Raw genomic sequence first — 23,251 nt, 5'->3', positions numbered from 1 at the left:
AAACATGGGGAAGGGTTATCACCCCTGTAACATTTTTTTTGCTGTCTGTGCACCTCTTCAGAAGCTGTCACCTCACTCTCTGTCCCAATGACAAATGTTTTTTGAAAATGTGGGGTTTTTAGTAAAACAAGGATTGGGATAAAGCATTAGTGGAGAGGAGACACGTTTTTCCCATATCAACTCTTACAGGAGAGAATTTCCCTTCTTAGGGGTAGATTTAATCTCACTTCCTGTTGTCTCCTTCGGTTTGCAAGTAGGAGACGTTTGTAAGTTGGATGTTTGAAAGTAGGGGCATATGCTCTGCAGAAATTTGGGCCTAAGGTGTTGGTGTTGCCACAACACTGTAAGTCCTCAAAGTGACTCTTGGCGGGTGCTGGAACATCCTGCTGTGAACTATTATATCAAGGATTGTAATTACATGACATTGTTGAACAGTGGTAGAAAAATTGGGCCTTTGGTGGTTGTGGTGGTACAGGTGCCATAACACTGCAAGTCCTCACAGTTACTCTTGGTGGGCGCTGGAACGGGCCCTGCTGTGAAATATTATATTGTAATTACATGCACCTGTTGAACAGGGGCAGAAAAATTGGGCCTTAGGCACTGGTGCCACAACACCTCACAGATAATCTAGTTGGAGCGCAGGCCTGCTGCAAAGTAGTGCATCAAAAATTGTAATTACACGCCCCTGTTAAACAGGGGCTGAAAAATTGGGCCTTAGGCACTGTTGCTGTTGCCACGACACTGCAACCCATCACAGATACTCTAGTTGGAGTGCAGCAATGAGCCCTGCTGTAAAGTATTGCATCAAGAATTGTAGTTACACGCTCCTGTTAAACAGAGGCTGAAAAAGTGTGCCTTAGCCACTGGTGGCAACACCCAGAACCAAAAATGTTCTTCCAAGCTATCAACAGGATCATTGAGGAGGAAGAGGATAGTCAGTCAGCATAACAGCATAGTCACTTAGCATCAGCATAGGCAGTCTTGAAGGGATCTGACATTTAAAAAAAAAAAAAAAAAATTCGGTTACATCAGCTTCAGGAGGTGCTTGGTAGCTGGTGGTGATCCAAGACTGATTCATCTTTATGAAGGTCAGTCGATCAATCGAGTCAGTGGACAGGCGCACCCTATGATCGATTACAAAGCCTCCAGCAGCACTGAATGTGCGTTCCAAAAAAACGCTGGATGCAGGACAGGCCAGTAGGTCAATTGCATTTCCTTGAGAGGCAAGGAAGTCCTCCTCTTCCTGCCTCAAGTGCCCTGTCCATTATTCCACGCAGCGTGTGCTCCAACAGGTGGACAAGAGGGACAGTGTCACTGATGCATGCACTGTCACTGCTCACCATCCTTGTGGCCTCCTCAAATGGTGACAGGACAGTGCATGCATCCCTGATAATGGCCCACTGGCATGGGGAAAAAAAAACGAGCTCCCCTGACCCTGTCCTGGTGCCGTAGTCGCACAGGTACTCATTGATGACCCTCTGCTGCGTGTGCAGCCACTGCAGCATAGCCAATGTTGAGTTCCACCTGGTGGGCATGTCACAGATTAGGCGGTTCTTGGGCAGGTTAAATTCATTTTGGAGGTCAGCCAACCGAGCACTGGCATTATATGACTGGCGGAAATGCACACAGATTTTTTCTGGACTGCCTGAGGACATTCTGTAAGCCCGGGTACCTGCCCAAGAACCGCTGCACCACCAAGTTAAAGACATGAGCCACACAGGGCACATGGGTCAGTATTCCCTGTCGGAGGGCGAAGAGGAGGTTGGTGCCATTGTCGCAAACCACCATTTCTGGCTTAAGCTGGCGTGGCGTCAAAAACCTCTCAGCCTGCTCCTGCACAGCTGACAAAATTAGAGGTTGACCGATATGGGTTTTTCTCTGGCCGATGCCGATATTTAGAAATCATGGCGGCTGATAGCCGATATATGATGCCGATTTTTTTTGGGCCGATATGTTAGGCCGATTTTATTTATTTATTTATTTATTTTTTTTAATCCCCCTTGATCTAACACACCTTTCCCACTGGGGCGTTTTTCAGGCGCTTTTGGGCTAAAAATAACGCCTGTAAAGTGCCTGCAAAATGGCTCCCCTGCAGTCTGTGTGAAAGACAGAGTGCTTTCACACTGAGGCGATGCGCTGGCAGGATCTTAAAAAAAAAGTCCTGCAAGCAGCACGTTTGGAGTGGTGTATACCGCTCCTCCACCACTCCTGCCCATTGATATGAATGGGCACCACTGCCGCAGCGCATGCAATGCGATTTGGCAGCAGTGCTTCATGGGCACATTTAACCTCTTCCTTGGCCGCTAGCTGGGTTATATGTGCCCCACTAGCAGCCAAATAGCACCGCTAAAATGATGGTAAAGAGCCGCTAAAACTTGCGTTTTACCATCAACGCTCCAGTGTGAAAGCAGCCTTCATAAGTGATACAGAAAATTTCTTACATTTAAACATTTATTAAACAAAATAAACCTCCAATCAGTTTACTTGTATGTATGATTTAGATATATATATAAAAAAAAAAAAAAAAAAAACCCCTATGTATTAAATAAAAACAGGTAGTCAAAACTTTTGGACGAAAAAAAAAAATGGGCTAACTTTACTGTTTTTATTTTATTTTTAAATAGTGTATTTTTTTCCCCAAAAAATGCATTTGAAAGACCTCTGTGCAAATGCTGTGTGACATAAAATATTGCAACAACCGCTATTTTATTCCCTAGGATCTCTGCTAAAAATATATATATAATTTTTGGGGGGTCTAAGTGATTTTCTGGCAGAAAATACAGGATTTCTACTTGTAAGCAACAAGTGTCAGAAAAGATTTAGTCTTTAAATGGTTAAACTGAGAACTTCTACACAGAGATGACTTCATTCATTCAGAAGTGTAAACATTGTATCATTTTGTTCTTTTCTTGGCAGTCTGCCCAGAGAGGAGGAAAGACGTTGCTATGACGACTCAGGCAACTCACACTGACTTCTATACAGAAGTCATTTCAAAGTCCCGCTGTAGTTCTAAATCGGCTTTTTATCAGAACAATCGGCCGATGCCGATTATTTAAAAAACGGCGAATATCGGCCGGCCGATATATCGGTCGACCTCTAGACAAAATATCTGCCCCAGTGTGGCTCCTGTCCCCCAAGCACACCAGCGCAAGCACGGCATGGCATCTTTTTGCCTGCGTACTTGCGTAGCCTCTTGAACCCCTATAGAGCATGACTGGTTCTGAGGACAAAGCACAGGAAGAGGCCATGGAGGAAGTAGAAGAGGAGGGGGTGGAGGAGAGAGGTGTGTCACAACCAGTAGTAGCATTTTGGAGGCGTGGTGGAGGAACAACCTCCAACACTACTGCACCTTGTCCTACATCCTTCCCAGCTGCCAGAAGAGTCACCCAAAGTGCCGTGAAAGATAGGTAACGTCCCTGTCCATGCCTGCTGGACCATGAGTCAGCGGTAATATGCACCTTACCACTGACCGCCCTGTCCAGCGAGGCAAGGACATTGCCTTCCACGTGCCGGTAGAGAGCTTGAATCACCTTCCATGAGAAAAAGTGGCGTTTGGGAACCTGCCACTGAGGAATCGCACATTGTGAAAACTCACGGAAGGGGGCCGAGTCTACCAACTGAAAAGGCAGCAGTTAAAGTGCTAGCAATTTAGTCAGGCTAGCATTTAACCACCGGGCATCTGAAAGGCTGGGAGTGAACTTCTTTTGACGGCCCAGCAGCTGAGGCAGAGAAATTTGCCTGGTACAATCGGACGTCGGTGTACTGCTAGCAGATTGCCTGCAAGTACTTGGCTGTGACACACCTAATTCTACACCTTCATTCCTCTCAGTGCAGGTTTCAGAGAGGACTGAAGGTCTAGTGGGGTTGGAGATCCCAGCTGATGAGGAGCAAGGAGAGGTCCGCTTTGTTCTTTGGTGTGGATCTTTTAGGTACGCTTGCCAATGGACTGCATGGCAGGTCAACATATGTCTGGTCAAGCATATGGTGCCCAAGTGGCTGATGTTTTGGCCACGTGAGACACGCTTAAGACATATGTTGCAAATAGCAGCGGTGCAATCTGATGCACTCGTCTCAAAAAAGGTCCACTGTAATTACAACAGCTTCAAAGGTAATTCAGACATTGTCTCTCTGTCTATTTCTCTCTCTCTTTGCTGACGCAAAACACTACACAAGGCCTCCACGCAGGCGGCCTTATATAGTGTGGGGTGTGTACTAAACCCCCTGAGCCATAATTGGCCACAGGCATCCTGCCTATGGCCAATTATGGCTCTCTACGCTGACAGCGATGTGATTGGCCAAGCATGCGGGTCATAGTGCATGCTTGGCCAATCATCAGCCAGCAATGCTGTGATGCCGCAGTGAATTATGGATTTTGCCAAACAGATGATGTTCGAGTCGAAGATGGGTTTGACTTGAATAGGCAGCTCATCCCTACTCAGGAAAGTGACCAGGATATTACAAGCAGATATCATCCAGTCCCCGCCCTACTCTGGACCAATCAGTGAGCAGTATGGGGGGAGGAATGTATTTAGTGTTAATGACCCACCTGTGCTGATCTCTGTAGGAGTGTCCTCCTCTATAAATGTCCCAGTTATTCCATCCTCCATAGACTGCTGATCATCCCTCACACTCCTCTCTTCCTCTTCTGCTTGAACCTCAAATTCTATATCAATTGGATCTCCACTCTAAATCAATAAAATGATAATGAATATCATCTGTAAAATATAATCTCACATAAACAATCTGTGTTTTATAAGCTCCATTCCATTAACCTTGTAACAGTGAGGGATGGTGTGATCTTCCTGTGTGTAATCCTGGGAATACAGAGGACGGGGACATCTCTCTGGTGGGTTCCTGGTATTAGGTGGCTCCATCACTTCATACTCCTCATCCTCTTCATACACTTCTTTACCAACAATATTATAATCCCCAAGGTTTCCACTCTGCATATAAAATAAAACATTAATTTGAGCACAAAAATGCTTCTCTAAGTTTTAACTATCAGTGATTGTTCCTCATCTACCTGATGATGGTCGGGGATGGTGTGACCCTCCTGTGTGGAATCCCGGGAATACAGAGGACGGGGACATCTCTCTGGTGGGTTCCCATTACTGGATCCATCTGTAGGAAACACACACACTGACTGAATACATTGTTTCTATGTGTTTATCAGATGATGGGGGATCTAGGTGGAGCCTCCGTACTGCTCTCTCCTTTACAATAAAGTCTCCTCTTACCCGGTGATGTGAGGGGCGGCTGATTGTCCATCATGACGTCCTTGTAGAGATCCTTGTGTCCTTCTAAATACTCCCACTCCTCCATGGAGAAATAGACAGTGACATCCTGACACCTTATAGGAACCTGACACACACAATGATACAGTCACCATCCAGACACATCCCTTGTCTGTTACTGGATAATGTCCCAGAATTCCCAGAATCCTCCTCACCTCTCCTGTCAGCAGCTCCATCATCTTCTTGGCGACTTCTAGAATCTTCTGCATGTTGTGTCTCTCAGGTGTTAGGGAGTCACATGGAGGCACTGTGATGGTCATATGATCACCTGACTTCACAAGAGGAAATCTCTGTATTGAGGAACCAATAGGAATATCAAGTTAGAATCCCAGAATCCTCCTCACCTCTCCGGTCAGGTCTGTGTTTTATTAATAGAGATAAGAGTGATGTCATGTGACCTCCCAGAATCCTCCTCACCTCTCCGGTCAGCAGGTAGATGATCTCCAGGGTGAGGTTTAGTATCTTCTCAGTCATGTGACTCCGGTCCTCCTCCATCCTCATTGGTGCCGTCATTTGATCTATACAGGTCTCCTTGTAGACGGATAACTTTGGGAAATGAAATTAAGAATTATTTGGATGGTAATGGTCACACAATAATAGGATGTGGATGTGAGGGGGGGGGGGGGGGGTAATAGGAGGGTTGCTGTACATTTAACCACCTCAATAGCGGACACTTTTATTCCATTCCTGCCCAGGCCAACTTTCCGCTTTCAGTGCTCTCACACCTTGAATAACAATTACTCATTCATGTAACACTGTATCCAAATTACATTTTTATAATTTTGTTTTATACAGATAGAGCTTTCTTCTGGTGGTATTTAACCCCACTAAGTTTTACATTTTTTGCCATATAAATTTAAAAAAAATACACACATTTTGAAAAAAAAAAAACACACATTTTTCTGTTTTAAAATATTGAAAATAAATTATCTTCATAAATTTAAGCCAAACGGTATTCTGTTACATTTCCTTGGTAAAAAACAAAAAAACAACTCAAATCAGAGTATATTGTTTAGTCTGTAGGAAAACTATAGTCCACAAACTATCAGATATATATAGATACACACCGATACCGAAAACTAAAACAGATACCGAAAATGTATTTTTATATCTATTAAACAAAAAAAATATTTGATATATCAAATTGTGTTATATTCATTATATTATTCATATTCAACGTAATCATTTATTTTATGAATAAAAGAATAGTACAATCCAGTAATGGAAATAAGTACTTTAATAAAAATAAAATACAAAATTATAATAAATTAAAGCAACTACAGCATACCCTGCAGTTCAGACTGCAGTCAGTGTAAAAATAAAACCATAACAAAAAAAAAAATAATAATAATAAAAAAACAGGCATAAAAAAATTATATATAATATAAAAATAGCATGCCCAAGACTAAGTCTAAGAAGACTTTATTTTTATTTTATTAATTTTCTCCTTAAGGTGTCAGCGGCTGCATGTGCAATAAAAATGTATGTATGTAGCTGCGGGTTACATACATAGTCATACAGTAGACCGCACTGTGTTCCGGCCCCCGAGTATGAGCGGAGACTTCCCGGAAGACAGACTAGTCTACAGCAGCGGTGCTCAGCCAATCACAGTAAGCAATATAGACTAGTCTGTGTTTCTGGAAGTCTCCACCCATATCCGGAACACAGTGTGGCATAGTGTATAGTACTGGAGTATGTGGACAGCCACAGATACAGAACATACAGTTTTGCATTTGCACATGCAACAGGATGACAGCTTGCGGACAGACATAGTTTGGACCAACAGCAACAAACTATGTATGTACAGTAGTTGTACAGTAGTTCAAAAGCTGGAGTTCTCTCTTAAATTGAAGAAGTGCAAAAAACTGTAGAACTACAATGAACAACCAACAAATGGCACAACTAGACAATTGGAACATACTGATAGTCAGTCATACTATGTTGTATGTTTCAATTGTCCAATAGCACAGTCCAATACCAATTAATTTACTATGCTCAACATGGTAAATGAATTGGTCTATGCTACGGATTTATAAATCTATTTCAGTAAAAGTGGCAGATTTCGCTTTAAGAACAAAAGTTGTTCAGCTTTCTCACAGGAGAGACAGTTTCTCTTCTCATCAAGAATATGAGATGCTAGACTGAATAGTCTCTCACTCTCTTTACTGGTGCTTGGGGCAGATAAATATCTGCGTGCAATCTGTGCAAGCAAAGGAAAACGTTTGTTGATGCACCAGTACTCAAGGGGATTGTCGCTTCTGGCGATAGGCCGTTCAGCTAAATAAATGTCCAGCTGTTGGGTAGCTGCACTTGTTGTGGCACTGCTATGGACCGGGGTGCATTAATGTAAAATTTCTTCAAACATATCAGATATGGAGGGAGCGTGCTCCTCTTCACTTGTATGCAACCGTTTCTTCTCACTTTCCTCTGTGCTACACCTCAAAACTCCTTCACCAGATGCTTCCACCACCTCCATTTGTGCCTGTATAATTTCCCGTGCACGCTGCTTTTTCTCAATAATAAGATTACCAGTTACACTTACCGGTAACGGGTTTTCTGAGAAAACTTCCAGGATGGCACACCTAAGAGATGACCGGTCACACCTGACAGGAAACACAATCAACAACAGATTTTAAAAGTCCCCGCCCTTCCCTCCGACCCTCAGTTATGACAAAGTATAGTCCCACACCAGTGTCAGAGGGAACATTCTGTGAAGACTGAAAAACATCACCAACAATTAAGGGTAGGGAAGTAGGCCTGCCGCCCTGAAAGATTTCCCAGAAAACCCGTTACCTGTAAGTGTAACTGGTAATTTTCTCCAGTCATCTTCCAGGACGGCACACCTGAGACGATGAGCAACAAGTTCAGGCCTACCTTAGGGTGGGACCGCCGCCTGTAGGACCTTCCTGCCAAACGCCAAGTCCTGAGGGGACAACAGCTTCACTCTGTAGTGCCTCAGAAATGTCATTTGACTCGTCAATGTTGCTGCCTTGCAGATCTGATCAATTGCCCTCTCTGCCCAGGAGGTCGCCAGAGATCTAGTTGAGTGCTCTCTAAGGTGGACTGGTACTGGCTTACCTGAAAAGCCTATAAGCTATTGCTATGGTCTGTTTGAGCCACCTAGCTATTGTTGGTTTGGAGGCCTGCAAACCCTTTCTTTGGCCAGAAAAGATGATCAGTAGATGGTTTGATCTCCTAAATTCTCTCACCTTTTCTAGATAGGCTAGGAGACAGCGCCTAACGTCTAATGCCACGTACACGCGACTGGACTTTGACAGCAAAGGTCCGACAGAGTGAATCCTTCAAACAATTCGAATGTGTGTGGGCTCTATCGGACCTTTACTGTCCAAAAATCTGACAGACTTTAGAAATAGAACATGTTTCAAATTTTTTCACCGGAACGCCGCCTGACCCAGTTCCTATCGAGAAATCCGCTCATGTGTATGCTAGTCTGACGGATGAAAACCCGACGCTAGGGCAGCAATTGGCTACTGGCTATGAACTTCCTTATTCTAGTCCGGTCGTACGTCATCACGTTCGAATCCGTTGGACTTTCGTGTGATTGTGTATGGCCAAGTCCGTTCATTCGGAAACTCAGTTTGGAACTCCGCAGAAAGTGCGTCAGAAAGACCGTTGGACCTAGTTAGTCGAAAAGTCCACTCGTGTGTACGCGGCATAAGAGGTGGAACCTTTCTTCCTTCTCACTTCTTGGATTCTGGCAGAAGGACGGAAGGATAATCTCCTGTGATCTATGAAACCCAGAAGACATATTTTGGTAAATATAGAGGATCCTGTCTGAAGATTACCCTATCCTCCAGGATTAGCAAAAACAGCTCTTTGATCGTCAGAGCTTGTAGGTCGCCAATCCTTCTGGTTGTGGTAATGGGCAGAAGGAAAGCCATCTTAAATTAAAGAAATTTAAAGGAAACTTGAGCCACCGGCTCAAAAGGCCCTTTCGTCAGGGCATCCAATACCAGGGATAAATCCCACGGTGGGAACCTAATTGTCCTTACTGGGGCTAACCTCTCCCTGGTCAACAAAAATCTTTTAACAAGGGGGTCTCGAGCCAGCCTTCTGTCAAAAAAATACAGACAGGGCCGCAACCTGTACCCTAAGGGTGCTAACCGTTAACCCCTGGTCCACCCCATCCTGAAGGAAATCTAGAAGGGTTGGAACCGTTTGGAGGGATCCCTCCTTTGACTGAAGCCAACTGGAGAAAACCTTCCAGACCTTTGCGTAGATCTGTCTGGTAACCCTCTTTCTACTGAGTAATAGTGTATCAATCACCTTCTCCGAGCATCCCCTATCCCTGTGGATTTCCCTCTCAAAAGCCAGGCGGTCAGAGAGAGAAACCCCAGGTCGGGATGAACAATTGGGCCCTGGCAAAGGAAATCTCGCTGAACTGAAAGACGCAGCAGAGGAACAACCGACCATCTCCATATGGTGGGTAACCAGGCCCTCTTCGGCCACCAGGGTGTGATCAGAATGAGGTCTCCTTTTGACTGCGAGAGCTTCTGAAACACCCTGGGAATGAGCATTAGGGGAGGGAAAGCATACGCCAGAACAAAACAGAACAAGTTCTGAGCAAAGGCATCCACCCCAAGGATCCCTGCTCCCTGGTGAGGGAAAAGAATCTCTGAACCTTTGTGTTTTCCTGATGGGCAAACAAATCTCTGGCTTGCCGAATCGACGGCTTACCAGAGCGAACACTTCCTTGTTCAGTTGCCACTCTCCCTGAAGAACGGGCCGCCTGCTGAGGAAATCTGTCTGAAGGTTGAGTGATCCTTTTATGTGGGTTGCTGAAAGCAAGAGAATATTCTTCTCTGCTTCCTCCAGGATTTCTTGAGTTAATCTCCTCAACCTGCCCGACCTTGTCCCCCCTTGGTGGTTCAGGTAGGATACTGTTACCAGGTTGTCCGAAAATACTTGCACCTCCCTGCCTCGGACCTGCTTCTTGAAAAAGCTTAGCGCCTTTCCAACTGACAGGAGTTCCCTGAAGTTGGACGAAGCACTTCTGTGGCTGTGGTTTCACGGAACCTGGATGTATTGGTCTCCCAAGTGAGCACCCCAACCCCAGGCGCTTGCGTCTGTAGTTATGGCTACTGGATCTAATTGTGACCAGGCTCGACCTCCCGATAGATTGTTTGGGTTGAGCCACCAGTGTAGGGAGTGTACTACCCCCTCTCTGGGCCGCACTCTTTCCTCCAGGGCCTCTCTTCTGCCTCCCCAAGAGGAGAGAAGAGAAGCCTGGAGTTCCCGGCAATGGAGCTGGGCCCAAGTGACGGCCGGGATAAAGGAAGTCACGAGTCCCAGAACTCTCATGATGTTCCTTAGCGAGGCCTCCCCCGATTCGAGGAGAGTCAGTACTGCTCCCTGAACCTTCAAAATCTTTTCTGTGGGAAAAAATTTTTTTTTTGGGCCGTCGAGTCTATCTAGTACCCTAAGTACACCTTGGACTGCGATGGATCCAGAGAGGACTTCTCCCGGCTCATCATCCAACCCAAGGACTCCAGGGTGGCCAGTACTCTGTCCCCGTCTAACAGCAACTGTTTTCTGGCTCGGGTTGTAGATCAGCATATCGTCTAAGTAAAGCATCAGAGCTATCCCCTGGAGGTGTAGGAAAGATACCACTTCGGCGATAACCTTGGTAAAGATCCTCGGACTGGCCGCAAGGATAAAGGGGAGGGCCCTGAACTGCCAATGTTCTACCCACCGCTCTGTGCGTACCACGAAACGCAGGTACTTCTGGTGTTCCGGGGCAACGGGTACATGGAAGTACGCATTTTTCAGATCTAACGCGATGATAAAGACCCCTTTCTGGAGATGTTTTCTTAGCGAGAAAATACTCTCCATCCTGAACTTTTTGTATAGAAAATACCGGTTTAACATCCTCAAATTTATGATTAACCGAAACTTGCCCGATGGCTTCGGGACCACGAAAATATGGGAATAAAACCCGAGCGCCCGCTGACTCGCTGGAACCGAAATAATTACTTCCTGCTCTGAGGGGGTCGCCTGAAATTCCAACCTGTATCCTTCTCTTACGAGATTTAACATATAAAGTAGTGTGTGTGATTCTCTCCCATTGCGGGATGAACCATAAGAGCCATGCGCCAACCTATATGTTGGCGTCATTTGGTTTCTTTGTTGGAAGGTCAAAAAAAGAGCCCGCTTTTTTCCTTGCCAAGTCCCCACTTCTTTCTCTGGTCACTTTTACCCCTAGACTGACCTTTTGCCAAGGGGTCTCGAAAAAATTTCTTTGGCTTTGTAGGGAATTTCTTACCCTTCTCTGTGGATTGGGAAAGTACTTGCTGAAGCCACGAACCAAACATCAGGGAGCCCTCGAAGGGGATACCACACAGCCGGGATTTGGAGGTAAAGTTTTGACCCATAGGGCACTCCTAGCGGTGTTTAGTAAAGCCGTTGACTTAGCAGTCGTTCTCACTGTCTCCACCGCTGCGTCTGCCAAATAGGCTACTGCTCTTCCGACTACCTCCAAGGAGTCAAGCACTTCCTTGGACTCTTTTCCACGTGAGATGTGGTCCATTAACCTATTAAGCCAAGCGTCTGCATTTCTGGCCACACAGGCTGAGGCCAAAGCGGGGCCCATAGCCGCGGCATTGGCCTCCCAGGCTCTACGTAACAAGGTCTCCGATTTCTTGTCCATCTGAACCTGAATGTTGCATGCGTCCTCGAAGGACAGGTCTGACCACCTGGAAACCTGCGCCAAAGATGCCTCCAAGCGAGGGACCTTCAAGAATTTCTCTTCCTCCCCCTCAAAGGGGCATCTACGCTTCCAGGTCTTCAGTCTTAGAAGCTTGCGCTCAGGTTCTTTCCATTCCCTTAGAATTATGTCTTTAAGGGACTGGTGTACCAGGAAGGATCTAGCTTGCAACTTACCCAACCCTCTATACACCCTATCCTGAGTAGACACCTGGGCAGAGGGCATCTGAATGTCCTCTAAAGCATAAATAGCTTTAACAAGACCCTCCATGTCCTCCGCTGAGAAGAGGTGTCCCCCAGGCTTAGCCTCCACCTGGCTACAGGGTAGGTTCCTGGGACCCCCCCCCCCCTGTATAACTGGTAGAAATATCATCCTGTGAGAGGGTGCTGTCCCCTCCTGATGGGGTCTGATGTTTTTCAAACATTGTCCTAAAGGACTGAAGGGTTGCTAGCATCTCTGACTGCAGCGCCCGGCATTCCTTCACAACTTGTGCTGTCTCCTTGTCTGCCAGCTTAAAGATGCATTTGTCACAAAAAGGCGTGCTGTGGCTTTGCGAAAGCTTATCATTGCAATACCCACATTGCCTAGACTTGGAAGTAGCTTTGGGTTTGGACCTACTGGTCGACCCCTGGGCAGGGCATTCAGGACCTATGAATGGCAATATAACACTGCATAAGCTACCCAGTGTCTTTTTGGGGAAGAGGGAAATAGGACCAACCCCACTCCCTTCCCCCCTCCTTTTCAGCAGGTTTACTCACCTCCTGTGGCAACCTCAGTAGCTGCTTGGTCAGGTCCCTCCTAATTCTCCATACTCTTGTGTCTGCCCAGCAGGCTGGAGTACTTCTTAGAGCAGATGGGACCTTCCGTTTCCCCCTCTGCTACCGCTTTCCCCACCCGGTATTTTGCCGGTGTTCTGCCGGTATTGTGCTCCGCTATAACCCGGCGTCCGATTACCTTGCTCTGACTGCAAACGGCACCTCCGCTGCCGCCGCTCGGCGCCATTTTGGTGAAGCTCAAATCACCGGAAATGAGCTCACAAGGGCACGAGGTGACTTCCGGATATGCGCAGTAGCGGCTGCCAACGCAACTCGGGCACTGCGCCCATTGGCAAGTCCTAGCTCTCCTCCTGGGAGCATACACAGGCAGAGCTTCCTCCCAGCACCTGGGAAACACTGGAGTGGTCCCTCACCACCATCCACCACCGTCAGGTATGAGGGCAAGCAGACTCTCTGGGGGCACTGTGAATAGAGACATCTCCCCTGTCCCCTTGCACAGTAATACAAGGTTTCCTGCACTCAGCCCCTGGTACAGGATAACCCAACCATAGCACAGAAATAAGTCTCTGGCTAGCACGTCCCCCTGGGAGGGCAATGCCCCCTAGACCCCTGCAGTCACCACTGGCTGCTCTGGGTCTCTTTCCCCTGGTGGGTGACCAAGGTCCCCGACCTTTTAGTCCTTAGAAGAAAACAAAAAACGGTTTTGCTGCCATCTGTGGGAAATACAATCAATAACTGAGGGTCGGAGGGAGGGGCGGGGACTTTTAAACTCTGTTGTTGATTGTGTTTCCTGTCAGGCGTGCCATCCTGGAAGATGGCTGGAGAAAATAATGCTCTTTAAATCGAGGATATAGAACTGTTGCAATGCAGTACAAAGGGATGGACTCAGTGTCTTGGTGATACCCTCCAGTAGAGTGGTTTTAGCCGTTTTTATGCCATGGTCTGTTTCTATCTCTTTTCCTAGCAGACGCTTCAGTGCAGCAATCAAGGGAATAACTTCAGAAATGGAAGCATTGGTTGAGCTTATTTCTTTTGTTAACTGTTCAAATGGAGATAGAAGAGACAAACTATTTTCAACTAACATCCACTGATGTGCGCTCAGTGTTGCCGGCAGCTCGTAATCTGCAATGTATGCAGCTAAAACACGCTTTTGTTCAAAAAGACTTTGCATCTGCAAAGCTTGTAATCAGGAATAAGCAAAAACGGAGAATGCTTAAAGTGACTCACAATCCTTCATTCACAGCTAATTGCAGCGTGTGTGCCATGCACAGTATGCTTTTAAATTCACAGTCCACCATTGCCTTTGACATGTTCTGTGCATTATCTCGGACAATCAAACGCACTTTAGACTTCTCAATGTGCCAAGTGTCAAGCGTGGTTTTTAAAGTGTCAGCTATTGCTGCTGCAGTATGTGATCCAACAAACTTGCATGCGTTAAGTAGGATGTTTTGCAATTGAAATTTGTCATCTATGCACTGTGCTGTCAGGCTAAGCATGCTTGTTGGACTGACGTCTGAACTCCAAATGTCGGTAGTAAAACTGATTGCTATGATGTTGGTAGTTATGAGCTCATGAACGTGTTTCCCAACACTGCTAAACAATTCATGTAGACTGGTATCTGCAAAGTAGCGTCTGATTAGTAGTGAGTAACGTGGCTCAATATGTTACATGAGCCTGCAGAATCCAATGTCCTCCACAACAGAGAATGAATGGTCGTTTAATGCAATAAATTCCATAATTTTCTGTAATGGCACGAGCTTTGGGACTGTCACTTGCACATTTTTTTATATTTTCCAAGACTGTGGCCACAGATGGTGTTGAGCCTGAGACACTTTTTGGCAGGGGCACTGTTTTCTTGTAATCTGAATTCTGAACTGGATGATGTTTTCAGGCGGTGTATCAAACCTGTTGTAGAAAAAAGCCTTGGCACTGTACCCCCTCTTGAAATTTCTGCTGAGCAAAGGCTACAGATTGCAAATTTGGTGTCTTTATCAGAAACGTTAAAATATTTCTACACTGCAGACATGGTCCACCTTTGCTGGTAGCGCAGAATAATAGCATAGAATGTTTTTTTTTAGTGGGAGTGAAATCAATTTAAAAGCTAAACCCCAGGAGGCAGCTTTAAAAATTAAAAAAACTAACCAATTCCTCTTTTTTTTCTTTTACGATGCGGCTCTTGCCATGCAAGGTAGTTATGGCTGCACTGCAGTACATCTGACTTGTACCAAAAAGATAATTGCACTGATTAAATTTGATTTGAAATGGAATGGATTGCTTGCAAATTGCAATTGCATGCTATTTTATTTTTTTGTGCCATTCTGTAGTATACTATAATATATAAACTTCATGCGCTTGTTGTCATTGAATTTGTCACTTTGTCAGCGTAGTATTATAAGTTATACAGTTATACTACACTGACATGACAGCAAGCACATGATTTTTTTAAACATGACATTACGCAATAAATACAATATATATTTATTAAATATATATTCTATTTATTGCGTACTGTCATGTTTAAAAAATGTATGTGCTTGCTGTCATGTCAGTGTGTACTGTAGTATAACTATACTATGCTGACAAAGTGACAAATTCAATGACAACAAGGGAATACATTTTGTAGTATACTACAGAATAGCTCAAAAAATAAATAGCATGCTATTCCATTTCAAATCATATTTAATCAGTTCAATTATATAAAATATTTTTGCTACAAGTCAGATGTACTGCAGTGCAGAAAGACAGACATTTAGCCACTTCCCAACCGGCGCACGCCAATGTACGTCGGCAGAATGGCACGGACAGGCAAATGGGCGTACAGGTACGTCCCTTTAAATTTGCCCCCATGCCATCACGTGCGCGCCGGTCGGGACCTCCGTGAGTCTGATCGCGGGTTCCGTGGACTCAATTGCAGTGGGGATACCTGTGATTGTCTCATGGGAAGGAAGAACGGGGAGATGCTAAAGTAAACAAGCATCTCCCTGTTCTGCCTAGCAACAGTGACACTGATCACTGCTCCCTGTGATTGGAGCAGAGATCAGTGATGTGTAAAACACAGCCACGCACCCTGCAGTTAACAACACGCCCTTAGGACACACTTAACCACTACACTACCCCCTAGTGGTTAACCCCTTCACTGCCAGTGTCATTTACACAGGAATCAGTGCATTTGTATAGCACTGATTGCTGTATAAATGACAATGGTCCCAAAAATGTGTCAAAAATGTCCGATGTGTTTGCCATAACGTCGCAGTCAGAATAAAAATCGATTATCGCTGCTATTACTAGTAAAAAAAAAAATATATATATATATATATATATATATAAAACAACAGGTATATTTTAGAAAACGGCCTATCATATACCTCTCTGCGCCAAACTAGGACCTTCACACACCTCCCAAAATTATATATACTTACGTATATGCACTCACCTATATGGTGCACGCACACACATAAATGAAAAAAATATTTTTTTTATGTGCAGATGCCTGCATATATAATGATAATAATAATAGAACCAAAGTATACTAAATAATAACTGCTAGGTATATTAAAACCAAGCAATACGGATAGTAATAGCAGCCGTTTAAAAGTTATAGTAAAAATATATAAAAAAGTAGTACAAACAATTCAGTATATATCTGAGAATATCAGTATTAAAACAGCGCTTTAAAGAGAGTCCTTTACAGAAGCAATAATGTACGAAAAATCACTAGAAAGTTCTTAGTGTGCAGATAAGGTGTCTATAGTGATCTAATCAGCGTTGCTAGGTGATCAAAGTGCTGTCAACCTTTCTTCCACCATAAACTGGGAGTGCTTCACCACATGCGATGTGTACCCCCTCGTGGGTTAAACTCACCAGACACTGCTGATAAAGCCAGCCTTAAGGAGTAGTCACTTCATTGGGTATAGTAAAATTCCTATATATCACCTTAGCGTTGCAGTCCCAAGCAGTCCTCCAAGTTTATCATAAAAATAAAACAAAGTGTGCACATTGCATAATACTGTTTTATTTTTAAAAAGGTTCACACAAAACAATAAAATCACCCACTCAAATATATGCGTACATTATCTAAAACAACGCCAGCATTTCAAAACCGTGTACTTCACCGAGTTTGCAGATCTCAGAGCCATTCGCCAGTGTTCCGCTGTGTACACTGTGTATAACTTCCTGGTCTGTGGTCAGCGGTGGAGCGCACACCTCACTTCCGGTAGCGTCGTGTAGGCCACGCTGACGCGTTTCGTCACTTCCGACTTCAACCGTGGGCGTGGCTACACGACGCCAGCGGCCAATATATATACACACAACAATCCCACACCCCGTCAGCCAATCATAAAGCAAGACAATGTCCGGCCCACACGACACGGCTGCACACCGTCATGGAAACCGGACACAATCAGCCTGACCGACAATGCAGGGAGGAGATGTACATATAAGCACAAACGATCGCCGAATTCATAGCGACCTAATAATCACACAAACATAGCGGACATTATGCCACAAGCAGCACATGAAAGACAAAAATGTAAACTACAAAATTTAAATTAAAATTAACCTCAATCCATACATAACTGCAGAAATAACCTCAAGTAAAGATAACAGAGGAAGATGGTAAGCAAATCCAGAATCATCACATAATCCCTGTATGTGTGTATAATACACAAACAGGGACTTATATACACATTAAAAGTCTACAAGCTATCTCTCTAAAAGATAGACCCTATTTAAACAAGGCCAGTATATATGTTTTGTGCATCCACCAAAATACATATATATATATATACACAACATTAATGCGTACACAACCTGCATCCCATATCACCCTGAGATGTGCGTCTCAGTGAACCTGGAATAATAGTTAAATTATATGGAACCACCACCCCCAGGGTTTTTATTCTCTCTATGAGGTGCCATTCCAGGTGGGATATATTTTAGGGGCTTCTTACTAATTGGACTACTTTAACACAGAAAAAAATCGCAGGCGAAAAAGGAACGTAGACACTAAAAATATTTAAAATATTACGAATATTAAAAATACTATAAATATTGTAAGTTCACACCTATTTGAAAATGATCATTCTATAATAGCCAAAATAGTCATACTCATCAGCTCATATCAAAAATGAATAATACATAGTGTATCAGCCATAGGATACTTGTGGTTACCAGACACCCACCGGAGTCCGTAAACTTCTATGTGCATATGACAATTATATGTAGAAGTTGGTATAGGTAAGTATAGACCCTTCATAGAGGTTATGTAACGGTGCAAACGTAAAACTTCCATACCATGGATGTCTTCATTAATCCATTCACTATAAATCATACCTAACCACCCAACTAGATATTGCTCAAAAATTAATACTTAAAAAATTAGATTTAAAATATTTAAACATTACGAGGCAGGGGCCCAATCCAAAATTTAATAATCACTAATAAAACAATTAATATCTAGGTCCACATTTAACCCCTTTGATGTTAAAGTGTCAACCAAATATATCCATTCCGTTTCGCGTTTGGATAACTCTCGTACCAAATTTGACCCTCTCCAGGAGGGTTTCATATGATCTACCCCCCAAAATCTGAGTCCAGAAGGATCTTGATTATGGTAAATCTTAAAGTGTAGGGACACATTATGGTCCTTAAAACCCAATTTGATATTAGCCACATGTTCCGCTATTCTTATCCTTAAAAGTCTTTTAGTCCGGCCTATATATATCAACCCACATGGGCATTGTAAAGCGTACACAACATACGATGTATTGCAGGTAATAAACCCTTTAATTGTGAATTCTTTATTATTCCCAGTTGTTATAAACCGTTCCATTGCTCTTATTGGTGCGTTTACTTCTTTACAAGCCCTGCACCGTCTACAGGCAAAAAAACCCTCTTTTTCCCAGAAAGTGGGAGGATGGGTGGGAGGGTCTATCACTTTTTTAACTATCTTATCAGCATAATTGGGAGCTCTTCTATAAATAAACCCAGGTTTTGCAGGTAACACTGGTTGTAGTGTTTTATCCATCAAAAGGATATGCCAGTGTGATAAAAATATATTCTCCACCTCTCTATATTGTGAATGATATCCTGAGATGAAATTCCATTCATGACTCTTGGAAGTGTGATTAACCTTATTATTATTCAAGAGATTATCTCTTGATGTGGATGCTACTCCTTCAATCACTTTGTCCAATTGTTTATCACAATAGCCCTTTTCCAGAAATTTTTCTTTAATCATATTCGCCTGGGAGTAGAAGTCATTGTCGTTAGAACAGTTTCTTCTGATCCTGGTCACTTGACCCTTAGGGATGTTCTTTAACCAGACCGGATGATGTCCACTCTGCATTGGTAGATAGCTATTTGCATCTGTAGGTTTAAAATAAGCCTTGGTCCCCAGTCTTTCTCCATGTCTGTAGATGTTAACATCCAAAAAATTGATGCTTTCAGTGCTTATTTCACTCGTCAATTTAATATGGCTAGTATTATTATTCAATTCTGCAAGGAAATCAGTAAGGGAAGATCTTGTTCCAGACCAGATAAAGATCAGGTCATCTATATACCGTCTGTATATCAGTAATTCTTGTCTCTTAACAGAGAAGATCTTCTTGTCTTCCCACTCACCCATAAAAAGGTTCGCTATGCTAGGTGCGAACTTGGCACCCATTGCAACGCCGCGTTTTTGGGAGTAGAATTTTCCGCCATACCAAAAATAGTTATGTCCTAAGCAGAAATCGAGGGCATTTCTTAAAAAGACTTTTTGGTTATGTGTCAAATCATCTCTCTGACTAAGTGCCCAATTCAGAGCCAAAATCGCATCATCGTGTTGGATGATGGTATATAGAGACGCAACATCCGCTGTGACTAAGTATACCTCTTCTTTGCCAGCTAGGTCCACCTCTTCCAATATTTGTAAAAGATTTTTAGTATCCTGCAAATATGCTTTTGTTTGTACTACACTTTTTTGCAGATATAAGTCAAGATACTGGTCCATTCTGGATGTGATGGACCCTATCCCATTAACAATTGGTCTGCCAGGTGGACATTGTATACTCTTGTGGATTTTCGGCAAAGTATAGATAGTAGGAATCCTACTACTACTAGGGGTCAAATACTTAATCTCTTTGTTAGTTAGAACCCCAGTTGAGACGCCGAAATTCACTAATGCCTTCAGCTCCGACTCATATTGTTTAGTAGGGTCTTTATCAAGTTTCTTATACGTATCTTCTTCCATCAACATTTCTGTTAGTTGGTTGTGATAAAATTCTTTAGTCAGTAAAACAACCCCGCCCCCTTTGTCAGCGGGTCTTATCAGGGCCGCTGATAGGCCAGTACAGCTGGCCCTGCTATACCGGGCCCGGCCAGCAGAGGGGCCCGCAACCTGAACAGATATGTCATTTAAAAAAAATCCTCCAGCGAAACACCAAGGCAGGAGGGGAGGAACTATTTCTTGTATTTCGGGTGCGGAAGAGTGCCTCTTCCGTGCCCGCTCCTCGTGCTGGCTTAAGTCCCGGCCAGTGCGTCCTCTGTAGTGCCTTCCCCCTGGCGCCGCGGAGTGATTCCTTCCTGCCTCTTCGTGTGAGAAGTAGCAGTAAGGCGACTCAGACGAGCAGCGGCAGCAGAGGACATCAGCATCACCATCTGCACACGGTGAGTTGAGGTGTTACAACACCCATTGTAATAGAATCATCCACATCCTCACAGTGCCTTATGATTCTCAGCATAGGATAATCATTGGCACAGGAGGTGCTCTATGGCTCTGTCAGAGTGTGTCACCTGCTGTTGTGGGCTGACTTTGTTACTTTATGGCTGTACTGTGTGTTACAGATTGTACCACTGTCTGTACAGCCATAGCAAAGTCAGCACCGAACAGCATGTGACACACTTTGAAAGTGCTATAGAGCACCTATTGTGCTGTGTGAATGATTATCCTAATGCTATAAGACCTCATGCACACAGGATGCTTTAAAAACAATCCTCCTCTTGGCAGCAGTCTTTTGCCAGAAAAAATGCCAAAATGTGTAAGCGTTTACAGGCATAAAACACTTCAATTTGGCCAAAATAATAAGTTATTCTGGTCAATTAAATGAATTATCGCTCAAGCAGTAAACGTGCCTAATGGTAACATGCGTTTAGGAGCATTTGCATTTATCAAGCATTTTTTTGGTCAAAAATACTGCTGCTCCTGGATGCACTGGCCATGTTTTTTTTTCCTGCTTGTAAACACCCCTGCCACAAAAAATTCAAAAATTCTATGTGTGCATAGACACATAGGATAACAGGAAGGGGTGCTTGGAAGCAGTAAAAAAATGTGTGCATGAGGCCTAAAGATCACAAGGCACTGTGAGATGCTACTGTACACTTGTGTTTTGGAGCAGTAAAAATGCACAGCTGAGCTACATTTTTACAGCCTCCAACCATTTCCCTTTAACCATGGCATTTTATATCAGAGCTGGGGCCTTGTTGCAAGCACGTCTTTTTCAAACACATACATGCATTTCAAGCTGTGGTCAGCAGCTAGGAGTGTGTGTATATTTGTAAAAGCAACTGTCAAGTTTCATGTTGAAGTGATGCAAACAGTTCTGAAGACACCTTTCACTTCCACAACTGTTGTATCATATCCCCCTCTCAACTTTTGGGGAGGGGGGCGGGGTCAAAGGGGGCCCCATCAGGTAGGCTGTATGGGGCCCCATGACTTCTAACAGCGGCCCTGGGTCTTATGATCAGCTCCTTTCTTTTTTCCAAACTCTTAATGCCTTCATGAATATATCGTGGATTAGCATTTTTTTGGGGTATTAGAGTTTCCAAATCACGTAACACCAGATTCTTAAAAACATCTATTTGTTGATTAGCACTATTAGCAGGATTAAATAGTGACTTATTCCGTAGACCACTATCAGTCTGCACTGATGAGGTCGCAGTAACAGGTTGGGAATTTTTATTCAAAAAATATTTTTTCATATTAATTTTCCTCATATATTTACGGTATGTACATCTATAAATACATTAAATTTGTTTAATGGTCTCTTCAGGCCGCATTTTAATCCCAAATTTAATATATTGAATTCTTTATGTGTCAGAGAGGCTCCTGCTAAGTTGAAAATCCCTCCTAGTCCTTTTCTCGTCTTCTTTTCCTGGACCCTTCGTCCTGCTCTGCAGCCTCTCGTTCGTTTCTCCTGTGGTCTGGAGAATATGTTTGATTCCTTTCCCATTGTGTCTGTTCCCTCCAATGAGGGTCTTGTGATGGATAGGTCTGCATCGGGGGTCTCCCCCTTCTGGGGTACCCACGACCCCGTCCCCGCTTCTGCCATCCCCTTCCTCTCCCTAAAAAAGGACGTGGTGACTGTTGATATTCATCATTTTCATATTGTAATGGATTATACCTGTTATGGACAGGGACATGGTAGTGATTACTCTTTATTGATGGTCTTTGAGGATTTAGGGATTTTCCTCTTACATTCTGACCTCTCCCATTGTTGTTTACCTTCCTAACTGGCGTAGATTGGTATACCGGTTGGTGCAAAGGTCCACCATTAGTTGGGCGAGTTCTAGTGGTCTGGTTATTACTATCCACGTGTTGAAATTCCATCTGTGGATGTTCATCCTGTCTAATTATTTCTTTATTTTCCTCTAGTGGACATCCACTCGTCTGCTGCCAAACGTAGATGGAATTCGTTTGGAAATCCCCCAAATCTCTGTGGAATTTCTTTGTTTTCTTTCTTTGTGTATCCTTGTCTACTTTCTCCAATTTCTTTTTAATGCGTGTATTAAAATCTGTCAATTGTTGTGAATCTTTGATAGGGTCTAGTTGTGTTTTTAACTCATTAATTCTTGCCTCTAATTTCACCATCTTCCTATGTTTCCTCTTTAAAACTAAAATCCTGCAATTTAAAACCCACCCCATTAAAAAATTCATTTAAACCTACAGATGCAAATAGCTATCTACCAATGCAGAGTGGACATCATCCGGTCTGGTTAAAGAACATCCCTAAGGGTCAAGTGACCACGATCAGAAGAAACTGTTCTAACGACAATGACTTCTACTCCCAGGCGAATATGATTAAAGAAAAATTTCTGGAAAAGGGCTATTGTGATAAACAATTGGACAAAGTGATTGAAGGAGTAGCATCCACATCAAGAGATAATCTCTTGAATAATAATAAGGTTAATCACACTTCCAAGAGTCATGAATGGAATTTCATCTCAGGATATCATTCACAATATAGAGAGGTGGAGAATATATTTTTATCACACTGGCATATCCTTTTGATGGATAAAACACTACAACCAGTGTTACCTGCAAAACCTGGGTTTATTTATAGAAGAGCTCCCAATTATGCTGATAAGATAGTTAAAAAAGTGATAGACCCTCCCACCCATCCTCCCACTTTCTGGGAAAAAGAGGGTTTTTTTGCCTGTAGACGGTGCAGGGCTTGTAAAGAAGTAAACGCACCAATAAG

At 43.6% G+C, this 23,251-nt stretch overlaps 2 protein-coding genes across 5 annotated transcripts in view; one reads left to right on the top strand and one right to left on the bottom strand.

Moving 5' to 3' along the window:
* Positions 1-23,251, top strand: part of LOC143989634 (uncharacterized) — a 566,499-nt gene that overhangs the window by 375,691 nt on the left and 167,557 nt on the right. The window lies entirely within an intron of this gene.
* The window catches only part of LOC143989575 (uncharacterized), a 97,867-nt gene that overhangs the window by 9,734 nt on the left and 64,882 nt on the right, over positions 1-23,251 (bottom strand). For 2 of the 4 annotated variants that reach the window (XM_077489762.1, XM_077489763.1), the window contains exons 2-7: positions 5,712-5,840; positions 5,450-5,584; positions 5,238-5,361; positions 5,024-5,121; positions 4,773-4,943; positions 4,547-4,685 (exon numbers count right to left, since the gene is read on the bottom strand). The exons of 1 other annotated variant lie outside the window; for it this stretch is intronic. In XM_077489762.1, the coding sequence (XP_077345888.1) occupies positions 4,547-4,685; positions 4,773-4,943; positions 5,024-5,121; positions 5,238-5,361; positions 5,450-5,584; positions 5,712-5,807 (763 nt within the window). In that variant the 5' untranslated portion in view covers positions 5,808-5,840. The remainder of the gene's footprint in view (positions 1-4,546; positions 4,686-4,772; positions 4,944-5,023; positions 5,122-5,237; positions 5,362-5,449; positions 5,585-5,711; positions 5,841-23,251) is intronic. One more of the 4 variants, XM_077489764.1, reaches the window with a different exon arrangement.

This window comes from Lithobates pipiens, unplaced genomic scaffold (assembly GCF_037356315.1).
Source record: "Lithobates pipiens isolate NorthernLeopardFrog02 unplaced genomic scaffold, aLitPip1_a1.2 Scaffold_18, whole genome shotgun sequence".
In the NCBI taxonomy this organism is placed as follows: Eukaryota; Metazoa; Chordata; class Amphibia; order Anura; family Ranidae; genus Lithobates; species Lithobates pipiens.
This window is presented reverse-complemented; position numbering and strand designations above follow the sequence as displayed.